General features: G+C 42.1%; 1 protein-coding gene across 3 annotated transcripts in view; it reads left to right on the forward strand.

Moving 5' to 3' along the window:
* Positions 1–1,080: 1,080 nt before the first annotated feature.
* Positions 1,081–15,746, forward strand: part of CSMD3 (CUB and Sushi multiple domains 3) — a 790,297-nt gene continuing 775,631 nt past the window's right edge. For all 3 annotated transcript variants that reach the window (XM_068397267.1, XM_068397268.1, XM_068397269.1), the window contains exon 1: positions 1,081–1,258. In XM_068397267.1, the coding sequence (XP_068253368.1) occupies positions 1,081–1,258 (178 nt within the window). The remainder of the gene's footprint in view (positions 1,259–15,746) is intronic.

Consider the following 15,746-nt stretch of genomic DNA (forward strand, 5'->3'; position numbering starts at 1 on the left):
CGGGTCTCGAGCCCCGCAGAGCGGGGCCGGTGGTGGTTCCCGCAGCCCTGGCTGGCAGCTCCCTCTCCGTCTCAGCCGGGGCTCCCCCCGCGCAGCGTCCCCCGCCCCCGCGGAGCGGCGCGGCAGCGCGGCCGCTAGGTGGCGCCAGCGCTCTTCCTGGTGGAGTCGCGGCCGCACCGCCGCCGCCCCCCCGCCCGGCCCTGCGCGGCACGGCCCGGCCCGCCGGGAGCTGCCGCCCCGCGTGCTGCGCTGCCCTGCGCGGGGCCGCCTTCCCCCCGCCCGCGGCGGCAAAGAGCCCACTCAGCTGCGGGCACGGCTGTGGCCGCGCTCTTCGGGGAGCGGGGCTATGCCCGCCGCGCTCCTGCCCGCCGCCTCCCCGCGCCCGCGGAGACCGGCCTGTAATTAATGCCTCCGCGCAGAGCAATTTGCCTGCAAATCCCTTCGGAGACGCACATGCTCTCGTGCGAGGTGTGTGCCCGAAGGCGTGTGTGTGTGTGTGTGTGTGTGTGTGTGTTTCTGTGTGTGCCGGTGGTGACGATGGCAGCCCCAAGCATCGCACGTGAATTCGTAATGACAAGGCACTGATTGTTTTTGCGAGCGGTGGCAGGATGGATGAGCCCCGGCGTATCAGCCGTCGCAGGCTCCTCCGGGAGGCTGTGGAGACCTCGCCACCGTGTCCTTTCCCGAGCCGTTTTCCTAGGCAGAACTGATCCTCTTGGGGGAACAGGGGGGCGGGGGGAGAATCTCAATTGCAAATACTGTTTGGAGTTTATTCGAGAGAGTGTCTGAGCTTTAAGATGCTCTGCCGTGGCTCGTGGTGGATGCTGTAACGAGCAGCATTGTGGTGGGTTTCGGCTGTGCAGGGAGTTGGGGTAGCAGAGGGGGTGGAGGGAAGGAAAAGACACGATCGAGAGTAGCTGAGACTTTGTGCCCCCGTTGGAGAGATGGTTGAGTCCTCGTCAAGGTTGCTGTGGTATCCCAGAAACACCATTCACTCCGAGCTGTGACCGCGCACCATCAACAGCAACAACTCCGCTGCGCCTGGCCAAGGAATAGGAATTAGGAGCTCTCAAGAATAATATGAAAGCGATCTGCAGAGGGGAAATCCGTGCAAAGGAATCGAAATTAGCAGACTTTTGGGAAAGGGGATGTACTAAATGTGGCCGGCTGGACTTCATCCTGGTGAAGAAAATGGAGATTAAAAGTGGATTTACATTTTGGAACCTCGTCTTTTTATTGATGGTTTCGTGTGTGAAAGGTAGGGTAGTATTTGAGGGGTATATTTTTAGGGGTTCGTTTGCTTTCGGTCAGGGCGTTGAAAGCTCTCGCCTTATACCAAGGTGTATTTAAAAATATATTTATCTCTTATTTTGTATTTTTACCGTGGGTACTTTGCAATGGAAAGACATAAATGATTGCTAAAGCGGGGAGGAATGGAGTTGATTCAGAGGTCTCTTCGGAGATAGGAAATGTATTTGCTTGCCAGGCTTGGCGTTCAATGCAGTGACTGAGCTGGGGCTCAATAAATATTCTTGCAGTATGCTCAAACGGAGACGTGAGTTGGTTCATAGAGCCTCTAACTAGTGGATATTCAAGCAAACACCACCGGATGACTTTTTTAAGGTGATGATGATGGTAGTGTGTTTGGGGGGGGATTACCTACATTTCTGGTTTTCGGTCGAGCAACGGGCTCTTTGCGGGAATGCCTGTATCGATGCACTCATTAGTTTAACCCGTTGCGTGGGGAAAGTTACGGAGGAGCCCAGCGTGTGCGTAGCCGTCTCACAGCCCGAAATGCGCTTCACGCTCAGCTGTTTGTATGCATGCGGGGCTCCCTGACTGTGGAAAAAGGCACGTTAGCAATTCAGCCTTGAAGGCACGGTCTGCCTCTGGGTGCAAAGATCGGCACCTTTTCTCTTCCCTCCTTTGGTCCCTTTTTTCCTGATGTCTGTGAGGGTTTGGGGTTGGGTTTTTGTCTCTTTTTCGGGGCAGGGGCTATTTTGCTTTCTTCCTGCTTCTGTGTTCATGAAAGGAGAGCAAAAGGGGAACCTCTAGTTAGCGGCATAAATGTTTCCACTAAATCTGTGCTTGCAGACAGGGGAAATGCTACACACAGAGAAAAGAAGAAATATGTGGTTTGAATAATGTGCACCTTCAAAATTACACAGGCATCGCTAAACGGTGAACTGCTGATCCCATCATGCGTGCCTTCAGTAAAAGGATCTATTCTGCAACTCCCCACAGTCGGTTGCCTACCCGAAATAATCTCCCCTTGTTTGTGGCCAGTGATTAATATCTGATTAATCACCCTTTTATTCCCTTCCTCATCCCTTTCCCTCCTCCCCGCCACACTCATACACTCCCAGAATATTTAGTAGACATTATCGATCCTCTCCGAGTTTTCAGACTTGGTTATCGCCTACAGAGGCTGCCTGCACGGGTGGGAAGAAGGTGTGTTGCGGGGGGGGGATTCAAAGGCGTGCCTTCCCAAGCTGGCTCTGCCTTGGATGAAACAGTTTATTGTAGAGCTTTGCAGCTGCTTGTCCCCCCATTTGCATCTCGTGGAAAAGATAATTCTTGTTTCACGGGGGCGGGGGGAGGCGGGGGGGTGTCGCGGGCTTTTACCTCATCTCACGTTATCCTGACAGGGGTGATCCGAGGGGAAGGGGCTTGCCTGCGACGTTAATGCAAATTTTAATCACAGGCAGCCTCTGTTTGCGTCTGTTGAAGCGAGCTGCTCGCTGCGCTTTGCCCCGCTCTTGGAGAAGGTCTGCGGTCAAGACCAACCCGGAGCTTTGAGGACATTTCTTTTCCCTGGCTCAGCCCCCTGTCATTAACGCGTTCTGTGTGCCGGGTGCGATCATTTGCAAGTCATGGGCTATTCTGTGTGCCGGGTACGATCATTTGCAAGTCATGGGCTCGCTGCCTGCGAGGCGAGGCGCGCCTCGCCGCTCCGCGGCACACAGCGGGTGCGGTGCGGAGGCGCTGCGGTTCATGCGTGGCTCCGGGGCTGCTGCCGAAGCAGCTGCTTTGTGAGCACGAGTCGCGGGGCGGCAGCATCCTACAAAATTAGACTCGGGCGGTTCTCTCCGCGTCGCGGTGGCCGCGAGAGCCGCGCAAGTTTCCACAGCACCTGTTGAGAAGCCGCTTCGCTTGCCTTTGCGGAGGGAAGGAAAAAACACTGGATACTGAGGGCCAAACAGGGATGAAGCACCTAAAACAGCCCAAGAAAAAGAAAAAAACGGCTTTGCAAAACTGGCCCTTTCTCTTCCTGCCGACGTACAGTCCCAGAGTGATGTTGTGAAGCGGTTTCCTCTCTATTGTCAGCGCCTGAGCTTCCCAGGTGCTGACCCTGGCAGTTTCTGTAGTCTTCCTTCGGACTGGGGGGTCATCCCAGCAACTGCGAATCCAGTAGGTCAGATTTTACATCCTGGATGCGGGCTCCTCTACTCAGCCAAGCTCCATAGAGCTGGCTTGGACTCACTTCAGCACTGCATCTATTCTAGGCATTTATATTTAGTTCTCTCCCCACTCCCATTAATGAATACATTTTACCTTGATTTACATTCCCATTGTGTCAGCACGGCTTCTGCTCCCAGAAACCTTGGTAGAGGCAAACAATGAATGAATACCTGCCCATTTAAAACATTCCAGATGTTGGGAGCACGGTGACTCCCTAGAGCCTGAATCTGCTCTACCGTTGCCTGGCAAGGCCTTTTCACCACACCCTACCTCCACAAGCTCTAGCCCATACCCTTCCTTGCTTAGTCACATCTACTGAATAGTCCAGCACCACATCATAACACCCAAAGTATTGCTGAGATTCCTGTCATCCAGACCACTTCCACAGCTTTGCTTGGTATCTGCCTCTTAGGCCCTTCCTACTTTTGTCATCATCCTGTTGCCATTTCTCCAGTCTTGATCCACAGATATCCTGATGTTACAGGTGTCAAACTATCCCAGGGTGCTTACAGAGCCATATTCATATCTGATTAATTATATGCTCCTTGTATATATCCATATAGAAAAAAAAAATTCTTCACATCTGTCTATAAATTCATGCCTCTTTGGAACCTTGCAACAATATTTGGGAGGGGTTAGACAAGGGAGAAGAAAGAAGGAGAAAATGGGAAGAAAGAAATTGTCACAACTGCTGGGGAAGGGGTGATAGGAAGAGCTGAAGTAAAGAGGAATTGTACATTCTTCAACAAAAATCTTTAACTGCTTACACAATGTCCCATTATGCCATGGATCAATCTCCAACAAAATCTTCATTGAATAGTCATGGTGAAAAAAAAAACAACAAAGAAATGGCACCATTGAAAAGTGAGAGAAGGTACAGAAGGCATTAAAACAAACAAACAAGCAAGCAAACCAACCAACCACAACCCAACCCTTAGAAAATGCCAAGCTGGGTGATCCCTGGCCAGCTGCAGGGGTTGATGGATCCTGTGCTCTTCCCTTTAGATGTGCAAGACACCTAGGAAAGCTCCTTCCCTTTCTCCCTCACCCCTCCACTGGAGAAATGAGAGGCACCGTTTAGGCACAGGAGATACAAACCAAGCTTGGAGGAGCAGGGAGTGAAAACCTCCACTGTCCACCTCCCTTACAGAAAGGGGAGGAGAGGGGATGAAAAAAAAAAAAAGTAAAAATTAAGCAGCATCAGTGAGCTTTGCCTCCCGGGATTTATGAGAGAAATCACTGATACCTGCACCCCTTTGGTTTGGCACCTCCCTCCACCGGAAAAAAAAAAAAAAAAAAACACAAAACCAAAACCAAACAGAAAATACTTGTAATCTGTTTGTGGAAGCAAACCAGAGGGGAAATCAAGCTAAATGACCGGAGACCACAAGACTTTTCTATCTCTTCTGTTTATCTGTCACTCCAAGATAGAGAGCAGAGAGCAGCAAGGTCTGCTCTTTTGTCTGCCTGGCTAAAATGAAGCTTTGCCTCTGCTGTTGTTCCTGTGTTCCCCTGTTGCAGTTGTGACAAGCGGAACAAGGGCAGCTTTCAAAATAAAAGGGAGATGATGCAGAGAGATTTTAAACGGCGCATTGACAGAAGAAGTGACAAGAAAATGGAAAGGATTTCCATTTCCAGTGATGGGTACCTGGCATGTGGGAATATTTAGCAGGGACAGAGCATGCCCTGCCTTTCAGCCACGTCTGCAATCTCCCTTCTCACTTCAACTCCGCTCCCTTCAGGGTCTGCCAGTCCCTCCCCACCGCGTTCTTCCCAGTCACTTGAGTTACGGGGTTACTGGCGGTTGGCTTTCCTCGGTGGGGCACGGGTGGGCGCAGCGAGGTGCTCGCTCTGTCCCCTAAGCGGAAACGGTTGGGCGAATAACAGCAGGTTCAGGTTTCCTAATTTCCAGATGATCCCTGCCGCTGCTGCAACTGTGTGTGTGTGTGTTGTGTGTACGCACGCAGGGGTGCAGGGAGACACTGACTGAAGCAGGGACAACGTCGTCCTTTCTTTTCAACTCTTCCGCATACACTCAGCTCATCTACGGTGCCTCTTTCCCATAAGCTCCCGCACATCGCACAGGACTTCTGCTCAGTAGCCTGCGCACAGCACCTAAACGATTTTTTCACACTACACAGTTCTGCAGGGTTTCAAAGTTACCCTCCCTCACCCCCGCCCTTCTTCAGTTCAGGGCTGAAACAAGGCTCCGCTATGCCCTCTGCTTCGCGCGGGGCTCCTCCTCCTCCTCTTCTTCAGGGTAGAAATGAAAAAACACACAATCCTTCTCAGCAGCATCAGCAGGGACCTCTTCTCCCTCCCCTGCCCGGTGGCATTAGGGACCCGCAAAGGGCACAGAGGAACGTCGCCTGCAGTCTCCCCTTTTTCATCGCGAGAGGCAGCAGTCGCAAGGCGGAGCCGACCCGGAGCGGCGGCAGCCCGCGGCTGGCTCCCCCCGCGCCCGGCACCGGCACCGGCACCGCCTCCGCAGCCGCCTGAGGCGGCCACACCTCCGGGAAGTCTTTCTTCATATACTCGTCCGTCGTTTGGCTTTGCTTTCTTCTGCTCGGTGACTCCTGGATGTCTTTTATTTGCAAGTCTGAGACGGCCTTAGGGTGGTCTGTTTGGTTTTTAACACACAGAAATAGCCCCCTCATTCCCTGAGCGCAATGACCCTGTTCCTCTCGGAGTGGGCTGGGGGCTCCAGGCAACCACACAGGCTGAAGAGGGACAGGTTGTATCATCAACTCCGTTATCAACATCTCGACTTGCAAGCACCAGCCCACGAGACCTAAAGAACTCCGTGTATGTGCTTTCAAATCCCTCCTTTTCCAAAAACCCCAGTACAATAAACGTAGCAGAAGCTTATAGTCTACCTGTTTTTTTTTTCTTGTTTGTTTGTGGGATTTTTTTGTTTGTTTCCGAGGAAAAAGTCAAGTAGGATCAATTGCCCGTCTAGCTTAGTGTCCTTTATCTCTGACAGTGATTGTTAGCAGTAGCCGAGGGAAAGATCTGAGAAACACAAGAGGTACAGAGTGACTATCACATCATCCTGGATTTCAGCAGCCAGCATTTTTATGTCTCCTGAGCTAGAGGCTGCTTTTGGAACATCATGTTTTAAGAGGCATGGACTGGCCTGTGCTTCGCTCATTTGTCTGTTCCCTTCCCTTCCTTACTCTTCTCTTCCCTTCATATGCATCCTCCATTGTTTACAGTCTGCATCTGGCTGAAAGCACTGAATAGTATGAAAGCTTGTAGTAGAATTGGCTTTATTATACCCAGTGTTGTTGATATGCTACGTAGGTCAACCCCAAAAATTTGAGTTTTGTAACCACTGAATGCACATTGATCTAGTAAAGAGAGAGAAAACCACAAAAGTGTTTAGAGAAATTTTAAAATATTTTGAAATATTTTGTGGGGATGGCTCAATTTGTATTATTGTAACACCCTTTCAGATACCATGTTATGAAAATAACGTAGACTTGTATCCCTCCTTTTTTTTAAAAACAGGTGTCTTGGACACTATCTGATTTTCAGAGGTATTGAGCATTTCCAATTCCAGCTGGCTCCAGTAAGAGTGTGGGGAACTAGTTAGCACCTGTGAAGCAGGGCCAAGTGGGTCCGTCGTTATAATGCTGGGACAAAGAGAGATAGTGTAAGTCAAAAGAAAACAACTATAAAATAGCTTACAATTATATGTAAAATGTTAATCCTATAGAATCTGATAAATTAGAACTGGTAGGAATAGCAAAAGCTTTATGATCTGCTGCAAAAACTGTTTTTTCCCTTCTCCACTAATAGAATACTTCAAATCTAATTCAACAGGGTTGTGACATCTCAGACTCAACTTCTTACTGATGAGTATCGTTTGGCTTTTATTTCTGGACATAATGGTTAAGGTTGAAGCAATAGAACAAGGCCTTTTTGGGAAATTAGTTTACCAGATTACTCCAAAGCAATCTCCCAGGATAAAACAATCAGAGAACAGAGAATTTGGTCTAAGCTGTTGTTTTTTTTCTTAGACCCTTATAATTTTAAGGGAGCTTTTACTACATGAGGTGTTTGAAGAAGCAATATTTAATATGATAAAAGTAGTTATTACAAGGCTATAAAACTTACCTCACCATTTTGATTGATTAATTTTCATGCTAAGGTTTATTCAAAAATTCTAGAACTTCTATGGTCTTTAAGCATGTGCCTTTCAAACAACTTCACAGAAGAATATGTCCTTCTCAATGAAATTGTACAATTTCTTGACAAAAAGAGAGAATCCTTGCATTTATCAAAAATTCAAGGGACACTATTTAGCAATGGTCTTGGACATAAATGGAAGGGTGTATGTACAGGATGTCACTTGCCTCTTAAAAAAAGCCTCATAGTACTACGAAATGTTGAACATCTGCTTCCCAATATCCAGCTTTTCTTTTGGGAAATGGAATGGACAAGGATATCAGACTATGACAAAGACTTTTTAAAATAAACATGCACACACACACACACAGAGACATGCTGTGTTTTTGTAGGTGTTTACACTTAGCTGTTTCTTTTCCTGGACAGATTTGCATTCATGGTCTCACTGCCTTGTTCTTACAGGTCACATAAGATTTACTATGGCTCCATAATCCCAGCATTGCAAGTGTTGAATACCATTGTAAATGTCAAAGAAGAAAACAATGGAAATTCATCATCTCCTTCCCAGTGTCTGAAATGTTAGATGGATAAGTTTATAGATTTAGGAACTGTGTTACTCAGAGAGAGAGAGAGCGAGTCTAGAAGTATTAGGGAATGGCATCCGAGGGATTCCACTGGGACTGGTGCTCTCATAGAGCGATATTGTCAAAGAGCAAGGTGAGATGCAACCAGTATGGACATGGAGAGACGGACTGCCCATTTTCCCTTGGATTCTACAAAACGCATCATAGCATCATGTATCATATTCATATTGTATCATAGAAATAATGTGAATAACTGTAAGTTTCTTAACCACAGAATGAGTCATGGGCTGATGAATTCTCCCCTCCCGAGGCCTGTAAATAACACAGATTATCTTTGCAGTAGGACTAAAGGAAACTGCAGGTATGAGGCAGAAATGACCGAGTAATTACTCGGATTATGCAGATGATGAATCACTACTTCTGACCTTGAATTCTATTTTATCTGTTTCCCATATTTACATCTCTTATTAGTGTTACATCTTTATGCATTGTAACTTGTTTGATTTCATTCTCATGGAATAGCGTATACACATATGTGTACACGTACATATATAATATGCACATATAGAAGTTATATCCATATATTTGGGTATGTTATGAAGAAATTCAACAGACTGCATTATTAGCTTAGAAAGGTACAGGTAACAACTTGAAATGTATGTGCTTCCTAAGCAATACATTACCTCTTAATTTATTGTGTATTCCCAATCTCAGAATGAAGTTCCACTATAATACATAACTGATTTCACTAACAAAACAAGAGTGCAAGTAGTGATAGCTAGCAAATGTTAGGAGGAGAGCTTGATGAAAAGAAAAAAAACCAAAACAGTTACTAAAAACACTAATAAAAACTGATCCTAGCACATTAAGAATTAACTGACACAATTACTTATTCCCACTGATTTAGGGAAGTTTTACCAAATATAGTTTCTATAAAACTGTTTTTAGTAGAATAAAAACCTCTAATCACTTTTCATACACAGAAAAAATACTTCTGTGCTATTTTCTGTTGTATTTTAATACTGGTATTATTATTTAAAGAGGCTGACATATCACATTTCATAGGTGGTTGTATTTCAGTGGCAGTGAAAATGATCCCTCTGTGAAGATTATCTTCTTATAGAACTGTTTTCAGACCCAGCACGTGGAAATCTGCAAGTGTAGTTTGGAGTCCTCAGCTGAAATAAGCTGCATAAATGCCGAGTATGGATATTCTTCTCCTTTCAACATAGCGTTGAGATGGAGCTACTTGAATTACAAAACCTTTCCTCCATTATTTAATCTGATCCAGAACGAAAACTTCACATTCTACTATATTTAGCTTTCTTGATTGTTGAGCAATTTTCTTTGGGAATCGAAGCTTAGTCTAATTAAAACTAGTACTTTGAAAGTCTATACTAAAAGTTGCATATTTGCTGCTGTATATCAGCTTTGATCCAAAGGTGAATGGAAGATATAAAACAGGATATAAAATGAGTGTCTGAACTGCCTGTTATTGAGCCCATTGAAAGCAACAGGAGAGTCCAGAATAGGACCTCTGAGAGTAGATTTGCTTCTGCTTCTTTTCATACCGAGTTTTGAATTACAGTTTTCTGTACATATATTTCATTTGACTCAGAAATATAACAGAAGCTATGTATTTCACAATACACTAGAAATTTTCAATAGAAATGCTCATTGGAAAATTCACATTGCATTATAAACCTAAAGATTATAAAAGTAAATTGTTCATGATTCTGTTTAAGGAAAATAAATTATATATTTGGATACAGTCAGAAAATGCTCTGTCTTTCTACATTTTATTGATGATCATCTCAACACTTCTGGGGATCCGTCCACTAGATTCAATGTAATGGTAGTATGCTAACGCTATATCAGCTGTAGTCCTTAAAACCGCAGAATATGCATGCTTTTTGTCAGGACATATGCTGAATTACAGACAATTTACAACCTGATTTCAAGATTTCTTATTAAATTTTTGCTCTCCAGTAAAACATTTTGGAATTTACAGAAGTCTGCTAATAGCTGCAGAGGAACTGGGAGGAACTGAGAAAATAGATTTCAGTTTAGAATGCTTTCAGATTTAATTATTAATGCAATTTGTTTTTACTCTTATTGGATTATCATATATTCCAGATATGTAGTTAGATTTGAAAACGCTGAATTAGGTAGCAAAACCAAAGCATAAAAATAGGGAAGTTTCCACATTAATTTTATTGTATTTATCTTCTGCTAGCACGTTCTCTGTATTTGCTACCATCTCAGAGTCTAAAAACACGTAATATTCTGAGCCAAAATCACAAGAACTAAAATGTACTGGAAAACAAGGGTCCAAATCCTGACTTTTGGAACGCCTACCTGGTTAACCAAAGTTGGAGGGAAGAAAAGAATAGGTCTTTGGCCACCTCACATAGTCAAGTCAATCAGCTCTGCGGTAGAAGATTCTTTTTTTCATGCATTTCCAGGTGCGTGTGGGAACACAGACATGCACAGGCACGCATGCAAGTGTATGCGTGTGTACACACCAGCACTTCTGGTAGCAGGCATCTGTAGTTGAGTGCTCTATCAAGAAGAATCTATGCTTAATTCATGACTATGCTCATCTTGTGTGTTTTCCCTTGAATACATCTATGCTAACTGACACATATTTTAATCATATGACTACTGCTACTGACTTTAGCAATGCTTGTTGCATGACATGGCAGTTTTAATGACAAGAGAAGAAATACATAGAATTCATAATTCATAGTATATAACTGAAAGGGCAAGACATTTTCTCCAAAACCTTTACATCAATATAGCGCTCACAGAAGTGCTTATCTGATTAGAGAATTTTCATCAGTCTTATGTATTGAAGGAAGATGATGTAGTTTGTACTTTATCAATCAAGTGAATGTTTTAACAATACTCACGGCAAAAATCCTTCCCTCTTAGGACTATTACTAAAATGGCTAAGATTTTCACAGCATTCATGTTATTTACTAAATATGAAACTTTTCGTATGAAACTGCTAAAAGATTTCCTCTTCAAATTGACCCTTCCATGAAGGGTCCTGGAACTGAGAAAAAAACCAACATTTTACATTTCATGGACTTGAAAAATGTCCTCTTACAACTGAAAGAGGGGAACTGACTGCTTAGTCCTCAGTTTCTTGGTGTGATCTTCAACTTAAAAACAAACAAGGACATCATTACCTACTCCTTTAGAAATTACTATTCAGTGTATCTACAACTTTCATTCAAAATTCTTCTTTTCAATAGCTGCTCCTTTCTGCAAGCTTTTTTGAAGGGCGCCAATCATTTCCCTCACACAATTCACATAGTTATTATCTTCAGAGACTTTGATAGTATCAACTCTTTTCCCTTTATTTCAGTCTTGGCAACTCCTTCCTGGGAAAATAAAATACCTCTGACATTTGGGAGAATATTTCTTTAGAGGTTTTTATAGATTCTATTTAATGAACTTTCATATATCCTAAATTCAACCATATTCTCCTTATAGCAATTATAGACATCCTGTAAGAATGTGAATGTTATTATACTCCTTCAGTGACCCAATTTTCTACCCAAGTACTTCAGCATTCTTGAGAAAGTTTAATTTTCGGCCCCCTTCCGTGGAAAGAAAAATAGCATAGATACTAGACTAGCAATAGCATTTCCGTGTTTTTCATAGAGGGTACAGTACCAACAGAACGTCCCATGTCTTCTCATGCAAAGATGAAATGTTTCCCCTGACAAATAGGTGAGATATGTTTTACTGTCATTTTCATTGTCAGCAGTGGAAAGTTGCACGAATCAACCATATAAGACACAGTAATTTTTGTAAACATCCTCACAAATTTATGCTTCTCAAAGCTATTTACCTGGAATAGCAATGAGCAACAGAATCAATGTTTAATATAGAATGAGTTCAACAGTGTCGCTGATTCCTGCATGCCTGCTTCCATTACTTTCCTAAGGATATGCTTCCAAAATTCCTAAATCTCTCTAGTACTACAATTGCAGCTCACTGAAATTTGTATGAGTTCCTACACTAATTTCAGCTAGTTTTAAATCAAGCTACCCATAAAAAAAACCCACTCTCCTAAGCTCTATCTATATATTTTTAGTACACTCAAATTCTAGCTCATCAGCTAGTTCCTGTAATTTTTCCCGATTTATCCAGCCTCCCCTGCACTTCTGGGCTCCCTTCCCAAATTCTCTTCCCACACCACAAATACCACTGGAGAAGTCCCAACAACATAAAGCTTGCAATAAAATATAGAAAGTTCTCTTCAGTTTCTAAATCCTTTTGTGGCACAAAGTGATAACCATATAAGGGTAATCTGTTAGGAAATTAAATATCCTTCCAACCTTGCAGTCATAGATTAGATTTACTAACTTTTTCAGGATGTTCTTTGGATTTTAAATCATCTACAAGAAGGCAAGATTGGAAGAGAGGAGTTTCAGTTATATTTGTTTTAATTCTTCAGTCTGTTTTGCCTGTCTACATGATTATTTTTTGGTAACCAAAATAATACCCCTTCACCCCAAATAAAGAAACTTCAAAACACTTGATTTAAAAAGGTCAAAAACCTAATAGTAATTTAAAGGTAAAATCCTTACTTGCATACAAATAAACACTATAGAGTCAGATAGTTAAAATTTGAATACTTGGTATATTTTGGAAATCTAAGATGTATCATCTTCTCTATTTTTCAAGCTCCAAAGTACGCAATGAAACTGTCCATATGATGAGGTAAGGGAAATTTTACAGATCTAATATTACGACTGTATCCTTTACTGATATCATCATTCTGGGATGACCAAAACAGACTAGTCAGAACTCTAGATTCTACAGAATATTGTAGATTATTAAAAAAAATGAAATAGAAAAGGCAAAAAAAATCACATAGGGTAAAACAGGGCTAGATTTGTAGGGATTCTGTTACTCACTTGTTCCAAGATTGACTTTGAGCATTTCAATGAAATCAGGAGAGTCTGCTATGTATCTGACTTGTGAAAGGTACTGTTCCAAATTGCTCCCTTTGGGGCCTCTTGTACCGGTCACCTCTTTGAAATCCGTTGACAGCTGAGTTAGCACAAATGTCTAATCTAAAGAGTCAGAGCATGCCACAGATATCAGCTAAGGAGATAATCTGCTCAGCAGAACCTCTGTAATTAAGAAGTCATGAATTGCATGCTAGAATTTAAGGTAAGTCTGAGGTAACTCTAAGGAAAATGGATCATTTATCAAAAAATCTAGTACACAATACCATGAACATTGTAGCATCATTAAAGATTTTGTAGATACTTCTGAATATGGAGCTGTACTTTAGTGCTATCTGAGATATTTTCTGAAGAACATTTCTTCATTCGTAAAAGTTTTATTTTTTTGCATTACTAAGCCAGTACATAGTGTCCTGCAGGTGAACATCTTCTGGCCAAACTGATTTGGATATATTTAACTGATCATTTTTTTTCTCCTCATCTGCTTCCTCCATGCTTCATTTGCACGAAGTTTATTTGCACATTTATTTGTCTCTTTTATACCATACTTTTTCATGCTTTTAGTTCACAGACTTCTTGGGTCTAGGTTCCTATTCTTTGTCTGGCACATTGGACAGCTGTGCTTTTTTTGAGAAGGTGTATCATTGATTTTTCCTGTTTGCCCATCTCTTATCAGGATTTTAAATATGCCAGTTATCTACTTGAATATTCATATTTTACAGTCTCAGTGTCTTTTTTTCCTTTCTGAATTAATACTATTTTTCTGTCTAATTTCTAATGATGGCTTAAGTAATATTTCTATGTCATTTTGCTTGGTGGCTTCTTCAAAGCTTCTTATTTCTCAAGTGAGAAGTGCATTTTTGAACACGAGTGATCATCCATCATTTATAACCTTATTGAAATTTTTACCAGTAGATTATTTTAGAGCTTTTCCCCACTGAAATTAAAAGAAGATTTGTCATTGACTTTTAACAGAACAGAGCAGATTGTTACAACAACAACAACAAACAAAATACTTCCTTTCAATACAGAGGAGTTTATTCAGGATGTGACAGCTCTACAAAACTGTTCATACCATGCATGGGAATGAACTGATGAAACTGAAAAACTGTAACAGTTGAATTCAATCAGATTCTTTTTTACCTAAAATAGTGTTAAGAGTTAGTGAACTAAGTAATTGACACTCTCAAAAACATTACAGGCTTTGGTCTATTTCTGTTCACTGTCAGAAAATACTGAAAAAGTATTTCAGACTTCAAGATTACTATCAGGTTTTATTATAGTTTTTGAATCCTATTCTAACTCATCATTCATTTATAAAGATAGCAGGAGAAAGACTAGAGTTGCAAGATGAGCAGAAAGTCTAAAATCCATTTTAAAGCCTAAGTAAATAATTTCAAAACTTTAAAAGACAATGAGTCAACAGTTTATTAACCAATCACATTTTTTTAATTGTGTTTTGGTCTAGAAGTTGGCAGAAACACATGAGAAACCTCAAGAGTTTAAAGTTTCTGGCTGATCTCTAAATCAAAAACAGCTGAGAAGATTTAAATATTTTGTGTAAACAAATTTGCATCCAGGCTGCTAATCTGCATGCCAGCTTTCAGTTTGACATTTTCTGAAATGATGGAAAAATTCTAAGCCCTTAATGCTAAATGGAGTTCATAATGGAAATGCTGACAGACCCATAATTACCTGTATTGTGATTCTGCTGAAAGCTGCTTTATTATTGTGATTCTACTGAAAGCTTCTTTATCTGTCTAATCTTTCACAATGGAGTGAAATATATAAACTCTTGAAAGGAGGAAAAAAGGAACTTTATGTTGGAAATGCTAAACTGTAGAAGTGCTATATTCTCTTCCAGACATCCACTTACCAAGGTAGCAGTGACAAAAAAATTAATTGAAAAAAGATGTAGTACTTTCTGTGGAACTGTAAAAGCAGCCAGTGATGCCTAGAAGTTTAACTTAACCTCAATTTTTCAATCTTTTTGAGTTACCTTTCTGGTAAGGTATGAGTAAACAGATCCAATCATCCATTTTTAGTACGGCAATGAGGAATTATCATGGAAAAAGTTTCTAATTGACTTGACACAGTAAAAAAATCCCAACCAACAACAAATACAGAAATTAACATTTCACCGCCCTAATACTGACCACGTGTGCTAAAATCTTCTGCACTGGGGGAAGAAAGAAATGGAGAATGATATGTTTAGAAAAATTCTCTGGAAAATCAAGAGGAATAATAATAAGAAAAATGAGAGAAAGGTAGTTATCTGGTCTCTGTAATTTGGAATCTCTGTAATTTAGAAACTCCATTATCTACCAGCTTTAGAGTCTTGAAGTTTCCTGGAAGAGCTTTTTCTCAGTGTCTTTTTCATTCCCCCCATGAAAATCTTTCCCAGTTTGTCCAGGCTATAACCACCTGAAAAACTAGGCAGTATTTGCTCTACTGAGACTGCCTAGTATGGAAGATTCAGACATACTAGCCTTACTCCATCTCCACACCATCTGTGCGCCCCAGCCAGGGCACACAGCTGTCCCTGCAGAACAACTATCACACATCACAGTCACCCTTTGTT

Source organism: Nyctibius grandis, chromosome 3, assembly GCF_013368605.1.
Source record: "Nyctibius grandis isolate bNycGra1 chromosome 3, bNycGra1.pri, whole genome shotgun sequence".
NCBI lineage: Eukaryota > Metazoa > Chordata > Aves > Nyctibiiformes > Nyctibiidae > Nyctibius > Nyctibius grandis.